This window comes from Tachypleus tridentatus, chromosome 12 (genome assembly GCF_004210375.1).
Source record: "Tachypleus tridentatus isolate NWPU-2018 chromosome 12, ASM421037v1, whole genome shotgun sequence".
Lineage (NCBI taxonomy): Eukaryota > Metazoa > Arthropoda > Merostomata > Xiphosura > Limulidae > Tachypleus > Tachypleus tridentatus.
In genome coordinates, this window is record NC_134836.1 from 60,915,174 (window position 1) to 60,936,340 (window position 21,167).

Below are 21,167 nucleotides of genomic sequence, written 5' to 3' on the forward strand. Positions count from 1 at the left end.
AAAATTACTTGAATATGGCAAATGTATATTTTTGCAAAAGTAAAAGTTAAAGTTTCGTCAACCAATATTTTAAAATAAATATATACATTCTGCAACGGTCAATAAAAGGTATCACTGGGACTCCTTTGAGACCATTTGAAGACAATTTTTCACTGAAGAAGTTGCACAATGTGCTGTCTGTGTCGTGCTAACCGCAGGTATCGAGCCTCGATTTTAAGCGTTACAAGTCCACTGACTTGCCGCTAAGCCAACAGAGGAGGGCATACCGAGACAACTGGTGTGGGTATTAAAACTTTCTTCTCTTCTTTATTTTAATAAAAGTTTTAATACCTGTACAACCGTCTTGAGATACATTTGTTTACTTCAAGTGGGTTTCTCGTCATCACGAGCTTACAATAATATTAGCTTCCGATCAAAGCAAGCTACGTACTTAGAATAAAACTTGAAATAAATCTGGCAATCTTCCGTTCCTCGTTATAAATATGGCCCAGCATGGCCAGGCGGTTAGGGCGCTTGACTCGTAATCTGAGGGTCACGGGTTCAAATTCCAGTCGCACCAAACATGCTCGCCCTTTCAGCCGTGGGGTGTTATAATGTGACGGTCAATCCCTTTATTCGTTGATAAAAGAGTTGTCCAAGAGTTAAATTAGGGACGAGTAGCGCAGATAGCCCTCGTGTAGTTTTACATGAAATTCAAAAACAAAGCAAACTTATAAATATTAGATATCTTTGAACGAAAATCAACAAATATAATCAAGATTATATTTCATTGTTACATCAGTTGCATATCCCCGGGCCCGGCATGGCCAAGCGTGTTAAGGCGTTTGTCTTGTAATCCGAGGGTTGCGGGTTTGAATCCCGGTTGCACCAAACATGCTTGCCCTCCCAGCCGTGGGGCGTTATAATGTGACGGTTAATCCCACTATTCGTTGGTAAAAGAGTAGCTCAAGATTTGGCAGTGGGTGGTAATGACTAGCTGCCTTCTCTCTAGTCTTACACTGCTAAAATAGGGACGGCTAGCGCAGATAGCCCTCGAGTAGCTTTGTGCAAAATTCAAAAAACAAAAAAAAAAACCAACAATTCATCGTACGAATTTATAAGCACGTTAAAAGACGTGATAAATATCTGGCTCAAGAAAGTGAAGTTAACCAGAATTTTCTATTCTACGAATCAACATGATTAACGGAACGTTATTTAGAATAGCATATATTTTGAATTTAATTATAGTAATATTATTATGAAAGAGCTGTTCCATTGAAAAAAATAAAACATCATATGAAAAAATAAACTTTGCAAATAAAGGTAAAGCGCAGATAGCCCTCGAGTAGCTTTGCGCGAAATTCAAAAACAAATAAACTGCATATCCACGCTGTTAAACATATTTTAATGTCATTATTTTATGTAAGTGTGATGAAATTGATAATAAAGTAATTTAGAAAATTTCCATTTACAAAGGCATTTTTTTCGTGTCTTAAACTTGTAGTATACTATTTTCTGACAAACATCCTTCTTTCCTGCTGCTTTCTATTTTTCACTTTTTAAACTTATTGAAAGTTGGGATGCAATCAATAATGGAAACACAGATACAAAGCCAATTACACTCAGATAAAACCCGTATGGGTATATTTTGTGTACTTAAATTAATAGTTGTTTCTTATATAAGTTTTAGTTTCTTGTCTGAATATTTTATTTCAATTAAAGTTAGCGTTTTTGACAAAAGATGACACTAGCTTAAGTAGTAAACGAAGGCCATGAGGTTGATTTTTGTTAAACGGTTGTGCGAAGGTCACGAAAGGACGAGACATTGGTACAGCTTATTTTTGAATCAGAAATCTCTTTTTGTCAGAGAATTTAGAATGGTAAGAATAAAATACTCGAATAAAAGTGATAAAAACCTTGTTCAGGTAATTGTAGGCCTGTTAGCCTCATGTTAGTGCAGGGAGAGTTTTTAATGTCTGATAAAATATGCTTTAGTTATTTAACAAAGGTTGAAGTTTTGTTGGACAGTCAACATGACTTCACTATGTGAAAATCTTGTCTTAAGAATATTTTGATATCCTCTTGCATGGATGGTGCTTATAAAGAATTATCTTTATAGGTGATTAGTTGGTTAGCTGGTTTAAAAAATGTCTAGATGGAAAAACTTAATGTTCTTTTTTTTTTATAAATGGAGTTCACTCAAAGCAGATTAATGTCGTAAGTGGGGTACCCTAGGGTTTAGTGTTAAAATGTTTACATTTTGTGGTTTACGTCAGTGATGTAAGTCAATAAATAGTCAATAACTTGCTTAACTTTACTGATTATTTTGAGGTCTTGTTGCTGGTTTTAAATTACACAGTGAGTTGGAAAAATAACTGGCAGATGAGTTTTGTCATAATAAATTGGAGATTAATATACATTGTTTACAATGATTTGAATACTAATTTTGCAAGTAATTTCACTAAATTAATCAAATATATTTCTTAAGTTGTATTAATGTTAACATACCAAGTAGCAAAGTTTTGTTATTATTGGTTTTCAGTTAAAATTTTGGAATCTGAAATGAATTTTGGTAAGCAGTATGTGTTCTTAAAACACAGGTAAATTTTGTAAAGCAATACTTGTTCTAAAGACAGCTGAATTTTGGTAAGCAGTATGTGTTCTTAAAACACAGGTAAATTTTGTAAAGCAATACTTGTTCTAAAGACAGCTGAATTTTGGTAAGCAGTATGTGTTCTTAAAACACAGGTAAATTTTGTAAAGCAATACTTGTTCTAAAGACAGCTGAATTTTGGTAAGCAGTATGTGATCATAAAACACTGTGTCACTATGCAAATTGAATATTCTAATACACGACATCATATTTACTTCCAAGTTTTGTGCTCAAAAATCACTAAACAGCTTTACGTTTTCAGGCTACTGAAGCAAAGAGAGCAAAGCTGACTGATGAAGAAAGACAGACACACCTGTCCCCACTTAAGTCAGCTGGCTGGGCTCTGACTGAAGGAAGAGATGCAATCTATAAGGAGTTTATGTTTAAAAATTTTAATCAGGTAAGTGTAGCCGTGTTAAATGTTCAAGACGAAAAACAAGTCGCATGCTGAGAAAACATGTTAGTCTTGGTTTACATACTGGATTGAATGGCTATGTTAAGTTTTTATTTAATTATCTTTTTAACAGTGACTATCTTTAAATAAGTACATTTGAAACACTCACTCAGTGGTGATGTGGTTAATAACATAAGTGTTCACAACTAGTGCAGACTGTAATAATGTTTCTCTGAACTGCTCATTATTTAATAATAATTAATTAAATCATGCTATTAATTATTTTTATTGTGGAAATACTTAGTGCAGTACTTTAGTGGATGTTTATTAGAGACAATAAAAATCGAAAGACAGGACTCTCATATCTTAACTTTCCAGTTAGCATATCACTAATCAACATTACATTAGTGACAGCCCTCATTACCATCCATTACACTTTCTAATGATGTTAAACATACACTTCCCCATCTGTTCTAAACATGTTAATAAAGCAAATGGCACAGCGTTTAATACAACATCTTTTCTGTGTAATTTATTCCTTTAAAAGTGCATAGAAAATTTTAAAAAATGACCTGGAACTTGTAAGTTCCATATAAAACTGTCTTATATTTTTTAAAGTAATGCTCTCCTTAAAAACCTGTCAGGAGAGTTGGTATCAGACTTTAAAAAGCTTGTCCTAGTCTGAAGTTAAACAATGACTGAACTATCTCACCATTAAGTGTGTGTTTTTGATATTTAGTTTCCAACAGTTCCCCATCTCATATATATGAGAAAAATTTAACGTCCATTCATAATGCTGTAAAATATTTGTACTAAATTTATTCCATGTAATATTTCAAGTGAATATGGTATGAAACTCAAAAACTAACTACAAGAAACAAACAGTAACTGGATAGGGTATCTCAGAATAGTAAGAAATCATGTATTTCCTATTAAAGGTGTTGGCAACTGATTTAATAAGCTAATCACCCTTTAGAAGGAAAGAATAAAGTTTTTAACTTGTCTAGACTGTCTTATCCTGACCTCAAACTACTGTCATTTAGCTCTGTTGTCCTCAGAATTCAGTATAAAGAAACTAAAGAGCTTTATCCCATCATTTAGACTTTTCTTACCCTTCATTTCTCCAGAGATCTTACTTAATCTGTCCCAGTAAGGATACCCTTCAATATGGTATCATTCATCTTGCCATTTACTGAACCTTTTCTAACAAGTCAATATCTTTATCCAGATAAAAGACTAAAACTGTGAACAGTATTCCAAGTGAGGCTTTATTAGTGATTTACATAGAGGTTTTTAACCCTTATAACCTGTGATCATTATATCTATAAATACATTAAAATTCCATAAGTTTAATATTAGAAAACAAAGAACTGGTTTAGTGACTTGAAAGACATTTGCCACTGTGCCAATATCATTTTTCTTTAGCCACTTTGAGTGTTTTTTCATTTGTGTTAAATATGTATTACAAATGTAATATATGTATTACCTTGTTTTTACTCTATGTAAATATCTTACCAACCACTAGTCTAAATTTACCAATTAGTCCACATCAGTCTGTGGTACTTCAACAGTTTAGACACAGTCAGAAGTACTCTAAGAGTTTAATGTAATTCGCAGAATTTACGACTGAAGTTATAATTATCTTGTCTCAGTTATTATAAAATAATGGACTCCAGTACTGACTCTTAAAGACATTACTAGTAATAAATTGAAGTTTGACTGGACTTCATTAATAACTTTGTACACTGGTTTGTCTAGCCACCTTGCAATTCAATAAGTACTCTCTCTGAAACCCTTACCATTGTAATTTATTTTGCTTATTTCTGTGTGGAACCTTTTGAAAAATCCTAAGTACACGAAGCCCACACCAGCAATGCTATTTTAGATTGAGTTTAATAGAGATTTTATTGAAGTGAAAGTGTAGTAATATGTGGCCTAAAACAGGCTTTAACTGTAGTTTTACAGCACACATTGTAAAAGTGTGATAGTTCATATTAGCTTTTGAACATTTCATTCAAAGAGGGTGTTCTTAAGGTACAAGAAGTTTTAGAATACCAAATTTTAAGTTCTAGATCTGATCATGGGTAAATGGTTAAAATTAAACAAAGTATAAAACAGTTTACGTTGACGTATTTTGTTACTTAAAGTATTCATGAGAAGTATAGATTAGCTTGCTAAACTATTCATGTATTAGTTTTCTTACTAAAGTTTATATTTAAGGGTGGCTGTGTATGATTTTTACTGGGTTATTTCACAGAAGAGTAAAGAGCTTGTAGCTTTGTGTTTGACAAGAAATGTAGACATTTATTTAATTGCAAACCTTGCAGGCATTTGGTTTTATGACCAGAGTAGCAATGCAGGCAGAGAAGATGGACCATCATCCCGAATGGTTTAATGTTTACAATAAAGTTCAGATCACACTGAGTTCACATGATGTGAATGGACTCTCAGATCGTGATGTACGACTGGCTAACTTTATTGAAAAGGCTGCCTCTTCTGTATTAGACAAGTGATAGACTTGGAGCTGTTTATGACTGCTGTATGGACCTTGGACATGAACATTCCTTGTGTTATACTAATATAGAATACTTAAGTTGTACACTTTAAAACATGTACTGATATAAAAGCAGAAATGAGAAAAAACAGCTTTGAAATTAATCTGCTTGTGTTTGAGGCAAAAAAAATATTTTTCTCTTAAGTTGAAGTTTTAGGTTTATTCAATTTCCTTCCATTTTAAACAAAGTATTTTAAATCAACATTTAATATTGTATGAAGCTAACATATTGCAAGAAGATTACAGCAAATTTGTTTCTTAAGACTTTTTATTGTTCTTATATGCATGTTTACTCTAATTTGAATACATCTTACAAGATGTATGAAATTATTTTTACAGTGAATTATAAAATGAGCTGTATTTTTGTTTACTGTTATTTTATTTTAATTGTGTGAATGTGTTTCATTACACTTATAAGAGATATGTTCAAAAGACCAAGCTACCTGATGAAATAAGTATTATCAGTGTATTGAAATATTCTGAATAAAACTTGCTAGTTCTAAAACAGCTTTTGTATAGTATTTGGTATTTTGCTTGTTTTTATGTGTGCATATGTTTTTTCTCTATAACCCTGCTTGAAATTCTGTACCTTGTCTGTGAACAATAAAGTTTTATTTTTTTATTTCATGTGGCTATAAAATTATCCATTTATTTACATTTATACATGCTAGAGTACTAAATGAATGTTTCAAAACCAGAGGATTATTGAATAATTAAATCAAATAGTAATTAGATGGTTGTATTCAGACAATCTTAAACAAGGGAAACAAATATAGACACTAAGACGTGGTGGTTCTATTTCTGCATATATATGAGGATTACATAAAACATTAGTACAGTACCTTTAATAGTCAAGACTTTAGGGCTTCATCAGAAATTTAAATTTTTCTTACAATGATCATTTTATTTGTTTATTCTGTATATACGTCCTTGTTTGTTGTTATATTTCGTATAAATGTTTGAGACTGTACGAATAGTTCCAGCTCGACTGCTTTGGTGACAATTTTAGTTTGTACTATAAGAGAGGGTGCTGTTGTGTCCTGTGGAAAAGTTCTGGATTTCGAAGCTGAAGAACCGGGTTCGAATTTGTGCAATACAACGAAATGTTCTTCGTACTCAAAATTGTTGATGCCTTATAAGTGTGACAGTCAATTTCTCAGCAAGGATGGTTGGAGGTAGACTTGGCTGGCTGTCATAAATTTGGTCCATAATTTAAAATCGGAGTCGGTGGCAGTAGGACTCAGTAGCTTTATAATAAATCCATGTACAGTGTAAAATACATGATCCCTCATCCGGGAGTGCTAAAGTTTCTAAATATTTCAGTCTTCTTACATCCGTGGTAGAGAAAAACACGACGTTTAACTGGGGTTATTTTTCGTGATGACGAGAAACCCACTTGAAGTAAAAAATGTATTCTAAAGACAGCTGGTATGGGTATTAGCACTTTAATTGAAATAAAGTTCAGAACAACATTTCAACCTTCTCGGGTCATCTTCAGGTTAACAAAGAGTTTGTTTTCGAATTTCGCAAAAGCTACGCGAGGGCTACGTGCGCTAACCGTCCTTAATTTAGCAGTGTAAGACTAGAGGGATTTTGTTTGTTTTTGAATTTCGCACAAAGCTACTTGAGGGCTATCTGTGCTAGCCGTCCCTAATTTAGCCTTTTACCAACGAATAGTGGGATTGACCGTCACATTATAACGCCCCCACGGCTATAAGGACGAACATGTTTGGCGCAACGGGAATGCGAACCCGCGACCCTCAGATTACGAGACGCATGCCTTAACACGCTTGGCCATGCCAGGCCGACTAGAGGGATGGCGGCTAGTCATCACCACCCACCACCAACTTTTGGGCTACTCTTACCAACGAATAGTGGGATTGACCGTCACATTATAACGCCAACGGCTGAAAGAGCTAGCGTGTTTGGTGTGACGGGGTTACTCAAATTAAGTTTAAGGGAAGAATCGTCCAGTTAATGATATAATTATCTATTTACTGATATCCGATGATTCACCAATAAACGTTAAGGAAAAACTTATCCAGTTAGTGATATAATTAGCTAATTGTTGGTCTCCAATGGCTCGCCAATAAATGTTAAGGAAAGACTCATCCAATTAATGATATAATTAGCTAATTGTTGGTATCCAATGGCTCACCAATAAACGTTAAGGAAAGATTCATCCAGTTATTGATATAATTAATTAGCTTGTTGCTGATCTGCAATGATTTTCACACAGTACTGTCTGGTCTTTCACTTTACGTCCTTCACTGGGACAGCGGTAAGTCTAGGAATCTACAACGCTAAAATCAGGGGTTCAGTTACCCTTGGTGTGACACAGCAGATAGCCCGATGTGGCTTTGCTATAAGAAACACACTTTACAAGAGGTGTGCAGCAAGTCGCCATGTATTTACGGACAGCACTGTTAAAGGTCCATGATTGTGTCCTCTCTAGAAAAAATAAAAACGCTTTACAATTTGAAGCTGCGTCTGTGTTATAAGAATAGCCGTTGGATACTATTAATTAATTAGCTGCTTTCTTCTAGTCAAGCAGTTCAAAATTATGGACGACTGTTGCTGATAGCCCTGGTTTAGTTTTGCGTGAATATTCAAAACAAACCTGATCATGGGTTCCTCTACTGCTATACCAGAGGCTTTTTTATTTTTATAAACGTTTTCATGTATACAACATTATTGCAAAGTTTTGTTTAGTTTTCACATTTTGGCTACTTAATACAGTATATAAATTTTGTGTAGTTCGTTTCCTTCCATTTAATTACATTTTTGTGTGTTGACCAAGCTGGTATTTATAAAAACGTCCATGAGGACTATATGTATTGAATATATTACTAAACAAAATCTCCAAAAGCTTACAATCGATTATATATTTAATTGCTTCCAGCTTTACTCACGAGAGGTCTTTAGCAGCTGCTATTGGTTGACCGTTATTTCACCTGGGCACAGAAGACTATATAACTTATTGAACACTTGCTATGTAGCGACTTATCAGAGGTTATCCAGCGCAACTGAGAAGCACACCCTGAAGTTCTGATAACAACTCAGCTAATGAACTGTTCTCAGCATAAAATGCTAAAGCTAATCGTTTGTTGTAACGTGTTCAACATTGTTTATATGATGGCCAATCATAGTTCAGATCTTAATGAAGGTTTCGTGATTACTGAGATCACGAAAATTCTGTCGTTTCATGAAATACATGTCCTATACAGTGAAGGTAGGGCACTTGTTTCTTATTTATTTTAAGTTGATACTCGTGAAACACATCTAATATTCTTGTTACATCTGAAAAGACAGTGGCAGGGTTAGGATTTTAAAGTGGATAAATTACGCTACTTGGAAAATGAGGAACTGGTTCTTGTATTGATTACTGTGCACGAAGAGTTCTATTTATCTTCCTTCATTTATTGTTTTCCGGCTTCCTGAAAGTTAAATCATCCAATGGTTGATGAAAGCTCAAACGTTCGATATAGTCTGGGAAATAATCTACAGTGCATAATTTATCATTTTCTTCTTTGAACCTAACTTACATTAAACGTATGTTACAGTTAGTTAACCTAAAATGGTCAGATTGTCTTCATTTGGCATAACGTCCTCCCCACACACAGACCGTTGAAAAAAGATAGAACACCAGAACTGTCGGTTTACAATTTTTCCCTTTTTTCGTATATTTTGAGATGTTTTAGCTCCAGTTTGTGACAATGCTGGGTTTCCATTTGTTTATTAGTTGCAGTACTTGTCTGGATATTTACTTGCAAAAACAAAAAAACAATTCTGAAATTATTTAAATTTAGTTATAAGCACAAACTTTTTATGTTGTCAAAGCTGCTTTCCCTCTAGTCATACACTCAGTGATGTCGAGAAACCCACTTGTTGAGAAATTTATATGCAAAAAACGGCTCATTTCGGTTGAGAAAATATTTTACATAGAAGAGCGAACAACGTTTCGACCTTCTTCGGTCATCGTCAGGTTCACAAAGAAGGAGGTAACTGACCGGAAGCTGACCACATGTTTGAAAGGGGTTGTGTAACTGTGTGTCGAAATGTAGGGGCGGTATTAGATGTTTGAATATATAATTTTATTTATTTTATTATATTAATATAGGTATAAAGGCGTTCCTTTATATTGGTTTATTTTGGGTTTAAGTTGTTGTATAAGTAAGGCTTCTTTAATTTTGCGTTTATTTATGTTTGTTTCGTTATTTAGTATTTGAGTGTTTTCTATGGCTATGTTGTGTTTATTTGACTTGCAGTGTTCGAAAACGTGTGAAGGTGACATTTTATGTTCTTTGAATCTGGTTTCCATTTTTCTACTTGTTTCTCCAATATAGAAGTCGTGGCAGTTATCACATTGTATTTTATAAATAATGTTGGTGTGGTGTTTGTCAGTGTAGTTTTACATAGTATAGACCTCAGTTTTGTGCCTGGTTTTTGAATAAATTTGGTATTAACTGGAATGTCATATTTTCTTACTAATTTTTGCCAAATGTTGGTTATTTGTTTGCTGATGTCAGGAATATATGGTATACAGCAGTATATGGTTTCGTGGTTTTTTGATTCGTGAGCTGTATTTACTTTAGTTGGTGGTTGATTTTGCTTTTTGTCTAGGTGTGTGCGTATAATGTTTTTTTACGGTTTGTGGAGGAAACTTATTGATGTTGATGAAGTATTGTTTTATTTTGTCTAATTCATCGTTAATTTTATCTGGTGAGCATAGTTTTATGGCTGTATTTATTTTTGGTTTCTTAGTATGTTTAGAAGATCTAGCCAGGAGACTTGTGATACTTTCTACGGAAAATGTAAAAATGTGATTGAAAAAATTAAGAAAACAACCAACAGAAGTATAGATGTAGACAACTTAGATAATTTTATTGACATCCAACAATTGGTTACTGGGAATTTCTATAGTTGGGTTAGGGTCAAACTTCTGTAGGATTTAGATTAGACTAAAATTAAAATTTATATTTTCCAGAAACACCTAAAACAATCTGGTTTATGAACATCTTAAACGATTTTTCAAAGAATTTTCTCACAAAACCATCAACATAATTTCACAAAACAGAAAACTAAAAAAAACAACCTTACAAAAGAAGACATTAATTCCATTAAAAACCTAAAACAAGACAAAAACATAAAAATTCTAAAAGCAGATAAAGGTAACGCTATAGTCATAATGAACATGAATGAATACATCCAAAAAATGAATAACATCTTATCAGACACGAACAAATTTAAACCAATACACACAAATCCAACAAAGACACACGAGACGCAACTGAACAAATTACTACTACAAATGAAAAAGCCAACACAATTTCACAAGCACTTTATTCCTACCTACGTAAAACCGACTCACGCACACCGCAAATATACGCCATCCCCAAACCTCATAAACCAGATTGTCCATTACGACCAATAATGTCCACATATGAATCGTTTAATTACAATCTTGGTAAATACATAGCATGGGCATTCTCCAAATATGTAACATCAGCCAGCTCATTCATCAAAGACTCTTTTAATTTCAAGTCTAATCTAAATCAACTTAATCATAAAGCCTTAATGGCCAGTTTCGATGTTATATCCCTCTTTACAGAAGTTCCAACCACTGAAGCCTGCAAGATAGCCTTAGAACTCTATATCCGAGACCCTAAACCAACTATAGAAATTCCCAGTAACCAGTTAGAAACCCTCATAGAATTCACCACGATAAAGACAAACTTCATGTTCAACAACCAAAATGATATACAAACAAATGGCCTAAGCATGGGCAACCCAGTATCACCAGTTCTAGCCAATATTTTTATGACACAAGTTGAAACACAAGCGATTAACACAGCATTACATCCATCACTATACTGGTACAGATATGTAGATGACACAGTTGCAGGATTCAAATTTACAGAACACATACTTAATTTTTTCAATCACATTAACTCTATACATCCCAACATTAACTTCACATGTGAACAGGAAGAAAGCAATCAAATATCATTTCTTAACCTCAAAATTACAAGAACTGACACACAATTCAAAACAGAAATCCACCGAAAAATCATCCATACTGGACTATACATTCCTTGGGACTCAGCACATGAAACAAAACAAAAACTCAACATACTAAGAAACCAAATAAACACAGCCATAAAACTATGCTCACCAGATAAAATTAACGATGAATTAAACAAAATAAAACAATACTTCATCAACATCAATAAGTTTCCTCCACAAACCGTAGAAAACATTATACGCACACACCTAGACAAAAAGCAAAATCAACCACCAACTAAAGTAAATACAGCTCACGAATCAAAAAACTAGAAACCATATACTGCTGTATACCATATATTCCTGACATCAGCAAACAAATAACCAACATTTGGCAAAAATTAGTAACAAAATATGACATTCCAGTTAATACCAAATTTATTCAAAAACCAGGCACAAAACTGAGGTCTATACTATGTAAAAACTACACTGACAAACACCACACCAACATTATTTATAAAATACAATGTGATAACTGCCACAACTTCTATATTGGGAGAAACAAGTAGAAAAAATGGAAACCAGATTCAAAGAACCTAAAAAGTCACCTTCACACGTTTTCGAACACTGCAAGTCAAATAAACACAACATAACCATAGAAAACACTCAAATACTAAATAAAGAAACAAACATAAATAAACGCAAAATTAAAGAAGCCTTACTTATACAACAATTTAAACCCAAAATAAACCAATATAAAGGAACGCCTTTATACCTATATTAATATAATAAAATAAATAAAATTATATATTCAAACATCTAATACCGCCCTCTACATTTCGACACACAGTTACACAACCCCTTTCAAACATGTGGTCAGCTTCCGGTCAGTTACCTCCTTCTTTGTGAACCTGACGATGACCGAAGAAGGTCGAAACGTTGTTCGCTCTTCTATGTAAAATATTTTCTCAACCCAAACGAGCCGTTTTTGCATATAAATTAGCCATACACTGCTAAATTAGGGACGGCTAGCTCGAATAGCTTTGTGCGAAATTCAAAAACAAAAAAAAAGTTATTGGAGTACCTGCGCCCTATCCTCCGGAAGGAATTGAACCCCTCAATTTAGCATCGTGTGGAAAGTAATATACCATCGTCTCGAAAGTAATCGCTTCCCCAAGAGAAGCCCTCGATCTGAGCACATTTTGGTTCTTTGCCCCCTTTTGTATTTAAATTTATTATTAAAAAACTTTCCTTTGTGACTAGTGATTGCGTGAAAACTCGATGTGCAATCTGCTTGTCACGTGTTCGAACCCCATAACCGAAAATGCTCATCCTTTCAGTCGTGAGGTCGTTATAATTCGACGGTTACTCCCACTATTCGTTGGCACATATTAAGAAGGGCTAGTACAGATAGTCCTTGTATTTCTTTACACGAACATCCGAAAGAAAACAACACAGCATATATTTATTTTACAATGTTTTGTTTAACAGAAATAAGACACTTTATAAGTTCCTTGACTATTAAATTATAATGGAAATAGAACAACTTTGTCCTCTATTTTTAATAATAATAATAATAGCATTTAGAAGAACACTTTGTACAATTTATTTTAATAACACAGATGAAATCACAAAAGTTATTAATTTCGTAAATGAAGGATCTTATTCTGCAATTTTTTTAATAATTCTTTTGCTCACAAAGTAGTAAGAATAGGTTTGTTCTACAAAACACAAACGAACTTGTGGTAATAGCAGAATGTACGAATTGTTTGTGTGTATATATGGTTGATTTGGGACTGTCTCATCAGTAAACTTTGCTGGTATATTACACAAACAAAATAATTACGTTACTGCGTATTTAGATGTAAGAAAATAAGAAACACAAACGTAATTAAAATGGACAAAAGTTTTACTTTATGTTGGGTATAAAAAACAACCATAGAAAACAAATGGCCCGGCATGGCCAGATGGGTAAAGGTGTTTGACTTGTAATTTGAGGGGCGTGGGTTCAAATCCCCGTCGCACCAAACATTTCACTCATTCAGCCGTGGGGGCGTTATAATGTGATGGTTAATTCCACTATTTATTGTTACAAGAGTAGCCCAAGAGTTGGCGGTTGGTGATGATGACTAGCTGCTTTCCCTCTTGTCTGACACTGCTAAATTAGGGACGGCTAGCGCAGATAGCCCTCGTGTAGCTTTGCGCGAAATTCAAAACAACAAACAGAAAACAAAACAGATACCCGTTTATAGGACTGTATTTCTTGTCCTGATAATTAAGTCACTTTAACTCGTTATTGTATAATGTTAGTTATATAAATATCGTAAAACAAGATATTGCTTTTGTCTATCTCACGTGTTCGAGTTCACTGAATGAATCAAATTTGTCTTTGTGCTTTTCAAGCCCCTTGTTCTGGTTAACGTTACTTATATCTTATTATCTCAGTGTTTTTTACATGTTCTCCTCGGTGAGTTAGCAATGAATTTATGGACTTAATGAAACAATACGGTGTTCAAATCGAATCTGTGAACAAAGGAGATAGCTCAGTGTAGATTTGTTTTAAAACAAACAAAAAGAATACTTTATATACTTTGTTACGTCACACTTAAGAACTTCGCAATACTTTCTGGTCTTCCTCATTTGTTAAGCCTAGTTATATATGATACAGACCACCATATTTTTAAAATCCTTTTAATTTAATATTGTTTTTATGCTCTTATTAAATTGCCTTATCCACTCCTTCCAAATGATACAGTAGCACCTTTTAACACTTATAACGTTAAACAGAAGGGTTGGATTATTCAGGTGAATACAAAACACAACTCATTTCGTAGTTTTGTGCTTAACTCGAAACAAATAATTTATGAAACTTACTTTGATGGTTCACTTTACTCTAGTAATATAAACGCAAGAAATAGTGTTGTTTTCAAAAGTGGTGATAATGTATCATAAAACGCACTTCGATTGGTTCACTTTACTCTGGCCCAGCAAGGCCAAGCGTGTTAAGGCGTTCGACTCGTAATCCGAGGGTCGTGGGTTCAAATCTCAGTCACACCAAACATATTCGCCCTTTCAGCCGTGGGGGGCGTTATAATGTGACAGTCAATCCCACTATTCGTTGGTAAAAGAGTAGCCAAAGAGTTGGCTGTGTGTGGTGATGACCAGCTGCCTTCCCTCCAGTCTTATTTATTTACACTGCTAAATTATGGACGGCTAGCGCAGATATCCCTCGAGTAGCTTTGCGCGAAATTTAAAAAACAAACAGTTTACTCTAGTAATATAAACGCTAGAATAGTATTGTTTTTAAAAGTTGTTACAGTGTAGTATTTATTTTTATTTTTTAGTTTCTCAATGGACTAATTTTGAGATATACTGTTCTAATCATCTTTCCTAAAGCGTACTGCTCTAATTTTTTGCACATGTTTTATGTTCGTCAGTGGAACAATTTGGTTTTGTGCTAAACTCTCAAAGTAAATGAATAACTGAAAGTCAGACTATTTTAAAAAAGTTAATCTAACCTAACGACATATACCATAGTGGACTTGCTAAATTCAGTTTTGATATAAAGGTGTATTTTCCTTTCCAAAAATTATATGTATATATATGTATATTATTCAAATAATTTGAAAAGAAGATATCGTGATATGACTGACTATAAAGTTTTATTTCCTTGTATGGAGAAGCCACCTGTCTTAACCACTGTATTGTCTGTCACTCAGTCAGCAGACACTAGAATGGCGTCATATAAAGGACTCTTAACGTTGTAATTTTTGCTGTGGTAACGCTAAAAGATTATGTACTCTGTAGGCTACAACATAGTGTGACAAATAAAACTCAAAAGCGATGAATAAAAACATTTATTATTCTTAATTTTGGTTTTATTTACTTTTGAAAGAGAACACTTCCGTGGATCTCGGGATTAACTGTTTGTTTTTCATAAGTTTACGCAAAGCTATACAAGGACTAGCTATGCATAGCTAAGCCTAAATTTAAAATGACAGGCTAGATTAGAGCAATGATCACTTTTTATTGACTGCTCGTATTAGACCGAATAATGGGTTTGTTTGTTTGTTTGTTTTGGAACTTCGCACAAAGCTATTCGAGGGCTATCTGTGCTAGCCGTCCCTAATTTAGCAGTCTAAGACTAGAGGGAAGGCAGCTAGTCATCACCACCCACCGACAACTCTTGGGCTACTCTTTTACCAACGAATAGTGGGATTGACCGTCACATTATAACGCCTCCACGGCTGGGAGGGCGAGTATGTTTGGCGCGACCGGGATGCGAACCCGCGACCCTCAGATTACAAGTCGCACACCTTAACACGCTTGGCCATGCCGGGCCATCCGAATAATGGGAACTACATTAACTGTCACTAACTCAAGACCCAAGTTCGGAGCTCGTTTTATCGGCGAATCATAAGCCTTCAAATTCACAGTTCGAGTCACTAACAACTTGGTCACGCTCAGTCAGGTCTGCTTTCTATTAAGCGTAATGTTTCATAACGGGCTATTTCTGCTTTGCTTGATTTGGCTTGATTTGCTTTGAATTTTGCGCAAAGCTGCCCGAGGGCTATCTGTGCTAGTCGTCCCTAATTTAGCAGTGTAAGACTAGAGGAAAGGCAGCTAGTCATCACCACCCACCGCCAACACTTGAGCTACTCTTTTACCAACGAAAAGTGGGATTGACTGTCACATTATAATGCCCCCATGGCTGAGAGGGCGAGCATGTTTGGTACGACAGAGATTTGAATCCCCGATCCTCAGATGGACCGTTTTAAACACCAGGTATCTTGGTATCTGTAACAAGTATGATGCAATTTTAAACCAGTGAACTGGTACAAAACTAAATATGGTACATGGCTTGTCACAACTTAACGAAAGAATTTATTGTGATCTCTGGTTACTGAGTAAGGAGAAAAAGGTATTGATTAGGCTTTTACTAAAAGAAAAAAAAGTGGACCCTGCAAAATATCAGACCAGTATTCTCGTCTTTATGTAGTGCACATTGAAATATTGACTTTATATGGAAGGGAGTTCAGTAGAGTATGGGTTTATTTTAAAAAAGGGCTTCTCGTCATACCTTGTATTCAATTGTTGCTTACCTCAAGCAGCTGCGAAAATGAAACGTATATTTATGGTATTTCATAGAAAGATACATCGGCCTATGAATATCTGTGCAATTGGACGGTTGAATCCAAAACTGGAAAACTGGCATCCCTATACATTACATAGATTATGGAAAGCAAGTAGGGAGGAATGGTATGCATCATTCAGAAAAATCTCATGACAGAACATTTTGTTAAATCAAACTATGCTGTAGAACTATGATAAAAATGCATGGCTGTTATGTTAAGCATGACTGGACATGACAACACTGACCGTAACTACTTGGTGAGGCTCCAAAATAGTTGTATATAGCATTATCAACTTTCTCTACTAAACGTAACTATACTAAAAATATTTTAAAATGTCGTTGTAAATGGAACATTTAATCTTTTCCATAACGAGCCACGTAATACGAAGTGTATCAGTTGGTTTGTGTAAAGTGTGTCTTATTACTGATTAACCCTAAATCAGAGCTGGACATTAACCACTAATCAAACTACGAAACGAAGTCAAGGTGAAAGAATAAAAATTTACATGTAGGAGGCAGATACAAATATCAAAACATAATATATATATATACAGACAAATACATGAGCGAGTTTCAATAGCAGGCGATCGAAACAGAAATTTAAAAATAATGTTATAATCTCCAGAGAAAATCAGCATAAAAAGAAACCAAAGTTCCAGGCACTAAAATGAGTAATAATTAATGCAATTTGCAAATCATTTAACTAATTCTATAATGTTGGTTGAAAATAAAAATGAAACTATCTTTGAGTCCCAAGTGATCAATAAGTTAAATGACCTGCAGAAATACATCACTCGTCGGCTACAAACGTGTCAAATAATTAAAATTAAAAGTCCAAGAAGCCTATTTCGTAATGTTACGAAGTTTTGTGTAAGAATTGGTTGTGACTGAGAAAATGTCCAACTTCTAGTAAGTCCATAAAGGAATTAGAGGACAATCTTTTCTTGTATAGCCATTGTGGAGTTTACTAGCTGTATAATACTAATTACGGAAAACAGGTGTACAAGGTTGGACAGGAAAACATCTGTTGGCGTAATTTTGAAGAAAGGTTTAAAGAAAAGTTGTTTAACAAAATGAAGACCAGAAGATGAAACGGAATAAATCAAGAGATTATTGTTTGTTTTGAATATCGCGCAAAGCTACACGAGAGCTATCTGCGCTCGCCGTCCCTAATTAGCAGTGCAAGAATAGAGGGAAGGCAGCTAGTCATCACCAACCACCGCCAACTCTTGAGCTACTCTTTTACCAACGAATAATGGGATTGATCGTCACGTTATAACGCCCCTACGACTGAAAGGGCGAGCGTGTTTGGTGTGACAGGGTTACTGAAATAAACTTTAAGGGAAGAATCGTCCAGTTAATGATACATTTACCTAGTTACTGATCTCCAATGATTCACAAATGAACGTTAAGGGAAGATTCATCCAGTTAATGATATAATTAGCTAATTGATGGTCTCCAATGGCTCACAAATAAACGTCAAGGGAAGACTCATCCAATTAATGATATAATTAGCTAATTGTTGGTATCCAATGGCTCGCCAATAAACGTTAAGAAAAGATTCATCCAGTTATTGATATAATTAGCTAATTGTTGGTATCCAATGGCTCACCAATAAACGTTAAGGAAAGATTCATCCAGTTATTGATATAATTAGCTTGTTGCTGATCTGCAATGATTTTCACACTCTACTGTCTCGTCTTTCACTTTACGTCCCCTACTGGAACAGTGGTAAATCTACTGATTTACAACGTTAAAATTAGGGGTTCAGTTACCTTCGGTGGACACAGCAGATAGCCAGATGGGGCTTTGCTATAAGAAACACATATTTTCACTTTACAAGAGGTGTGGAGCTAGTAGCAAATATTTAGGAAACAGCACTGTTAAGGGTACATGATTGTGTCCAAAAACACAAAAAAGCTTTACAATTTGAAGCTGCGTGTGTGTTATGAGAGTAGCCGTTGGATACTATCAATTAATTAGCTGCTTTCTTCTAGTCAACCAGTTCAAAATTATGGACGGCTGTTGCTGATAGCCCTGGTTTAGTTTTGCGTGAATATTCAAAACAAACCTAATTAAACTATCATGGGTTCTTCTACCGGTATTTGAGAGACTTTTTTATTTGTATAACCGTTTTCATGTATACAACATTATTGTAAAGCTTTATTTTTTTAAAATTTCGCGCAAAGCTACACGAGAGCTATCTGCGCTAGCCGTCCCTAATTTAGAAATGTAAGACTAGGGGAAAGGCAGTTAGTCATCACCACCCACCGCCAACACTTGAGCTACTCTTTTACCAACTAACAATGGGATTGAGCATAACATTATAACGCTCCCACGGCTGAAAGGGCGAGCATGTTTGGTGCGATTGGGATTCGAACCCGCGACCCTCAGATTACGAGTCGAGTGCCGTAACCACCTGGCCGTGCTGGGCCAGAGAGAGGTTAAGGGAGAAATGTGCTGCCGATAAAAAACAAAACATAAAATTTTTGTGTGTTGTTGATATAATAATAAGTAGAAACCTATTACGTTTAAAGTTGGTTCCAGTCAGTTTCTAATAGAAATAAGTACAAATGTAAAAGTTGAAAGGAAAGCGAAGTTCCAGAAAACACGATCACAACAAAATGGCGTCTGAAGTCGAACTTTATCAGACAACTACATCAACGTGTACTTTCCGTCCCCCAGTGGCGTAGCGGTATATCTGTGGACTCACAATCCTAAAAACCGGGTTTTGATACCCGACGTACACAGAGCACAGATAAACCATTGTGTAGCTTTGTGTTTAATTATAAACGAACAAAGAAAACGTACTTGCCACCAGGAGGTAAAACGACCCCCCATTCTGAGTATACTTATCAAATACACCGTTTATTTTCAGGTAAATCGACGAAAATTATACTATTAGCTAAAGAATCTTCATAAAAACAATGAGATATTCATCACTGTACAAATAAAAAATGGACAAGTTACCAATAAGTACAGTATTCACAAATGAAACAAAAACAAACATCGAAAACTACAATATTCAACTCTGGAACAATTGACAGTTCACTGAGAACCGTAGTATAAACTGGATTAGCCATCAGGAACTACAATGTTCGACACTATAAATTTGACAAACTGCCAAGAACATTTATTCAACAGTATAATCTGGGAAAATGTGATACAATAAAACACTATGTTCGTTGATTTTGAAGTTAAGCACAGAGTTGCACAATGAGCAATCTGTGCTCTGCCCACCACAAGTAACGAAACCTGCTTTCTAGCTTTGTAAGTCTTAAGAAATTTCGTTGTGATAATACTGGGATTCATATATACAGCATGACTTTAAAAAAAAATTCAACCCGCTATTTTCCTTTACATTATTACGTTAGAAAATTGATTATGAAGTAACATTATTAGATGTGTATCATTTAACATTTCAAAATCACTGATAAAAAACTAATTTAAAGCAGACAAAAGCCTAAGAGACCAGCGTTCTAAGAAAACTTATATAAAAACTCATTTAGCTCTGTGGTATCTTCTAATAAGTCGCGTGCACTCTAAGAGACCAACGTTTTAAGAAAACTTAAATGAGCTCATTTAGTTATATCATATCTTCTAAAAACCCCAGTAAACTGTGTCAGAACACGATTAAATCCTAAAGTTGAAACGTTTTCTAAAGTCCTTATTTTTGCGTGTTTCTAATTGATTCCAAATCCTCATTATCCTGGTTACTAGTGACTTTTTTAGTCGTTTGTGAATTTCGAATTATTGAACCACAAGTTTCATTCTATAAAATCTTTCGCCTTAACTATTTCATAGAATTTATTTCAGCCGAATGAGTTTCATATTATAATATGAAACTTAAGTGTCATGTTTATTTTATCGGATACCAGTTACGAAAGTGAACAGAAACAAACACTGGATGTTAGTTTTACTTTGAAAACTATACTGAGAGTCAAAATGGGAAAGGTTGTTATTGGTGTCCAGACAAATTTCCTTTGTTCTAGATGGGTTTCCAATATATAAAGATCGTGTTTCTTCTTACACATGTGCTGAACTACAAATCAGTATATACTGCCCATTATCAAGAGGCGTTATGCTAAGAATATTCCTGAAACCGTAACCGAAAAAAAAGAAACCGCAAAAGAGAATTACGATACATTTTATTCGATGTTAACAAACATTTCAGGCTGAAACAGAAGCGTGTAGAAAATGGTAGAATATTTATCTCAAATCAGATATAACCAAAATATCAAAACTTGCGTGGTTTCGTGACGTTCAGCACCACGTATTGTTAGTGTCGGTCACGAGAGAGTTTAAACAGTAGTTAGATTATAAGACTATCGAATATTTTCACACAAAATTTCAGCCTTACGGGAAACATATTTCCCTAATGCACGTGCATGTAAATATGTCGGGCTAAAATCGAAAAACCTTAGCCTATCACAATAGCATTTTATAGACT

General features: G+C 34.6%; 2 protein-coding genes across 2 annotated transcripts in view; both read left to right on the top strand.

Moving 5' to 3' along the window:
• Positions 1–1,701: 1,701 nt before the first annotated feature.
• Pcd (pterin-4a-carbinolamine dehydratase) lies at positions 1,702–6,206 on the top strand. Its single transcript, XM_076469585.1, has 3 exons — positions 1,702–1,859; positions 2,895–3,032; positions 5,354–6,206. The coding sequence occupies exons 1-3, from the start codon at positions 1,752–1,754 to the stop codon at positions 5,537–5,539; spliced, it is 432 nt and encodes a 143-aa protein (XP_076325700.1). The 5' UTR covers positions 1,702–1,751; the 3' UTR covers positions 5,540–6,206.
• A 2,367-nt stretch (positions 6,207–8,573) lies between these two features.
• Positions 8,574–21,167, top strand: part of LOC143235159 (glutamate receptor ionotropic, delta-2-like) — a 52,084-nt gene continuing 39,490 nt past the window's right edge. The window contains exon 1 of the mRNA XM_076473042.1: positions 8,574–8,812. Coding sequence (XP_076329157.1) covers positions 8,647–8,812 — 166 coding nt within the window. The 5' untranslated portion in view covers positions 8,574–8,646. The remainder of the gene's footprint in view (positions 8,813–21,167) is intronic.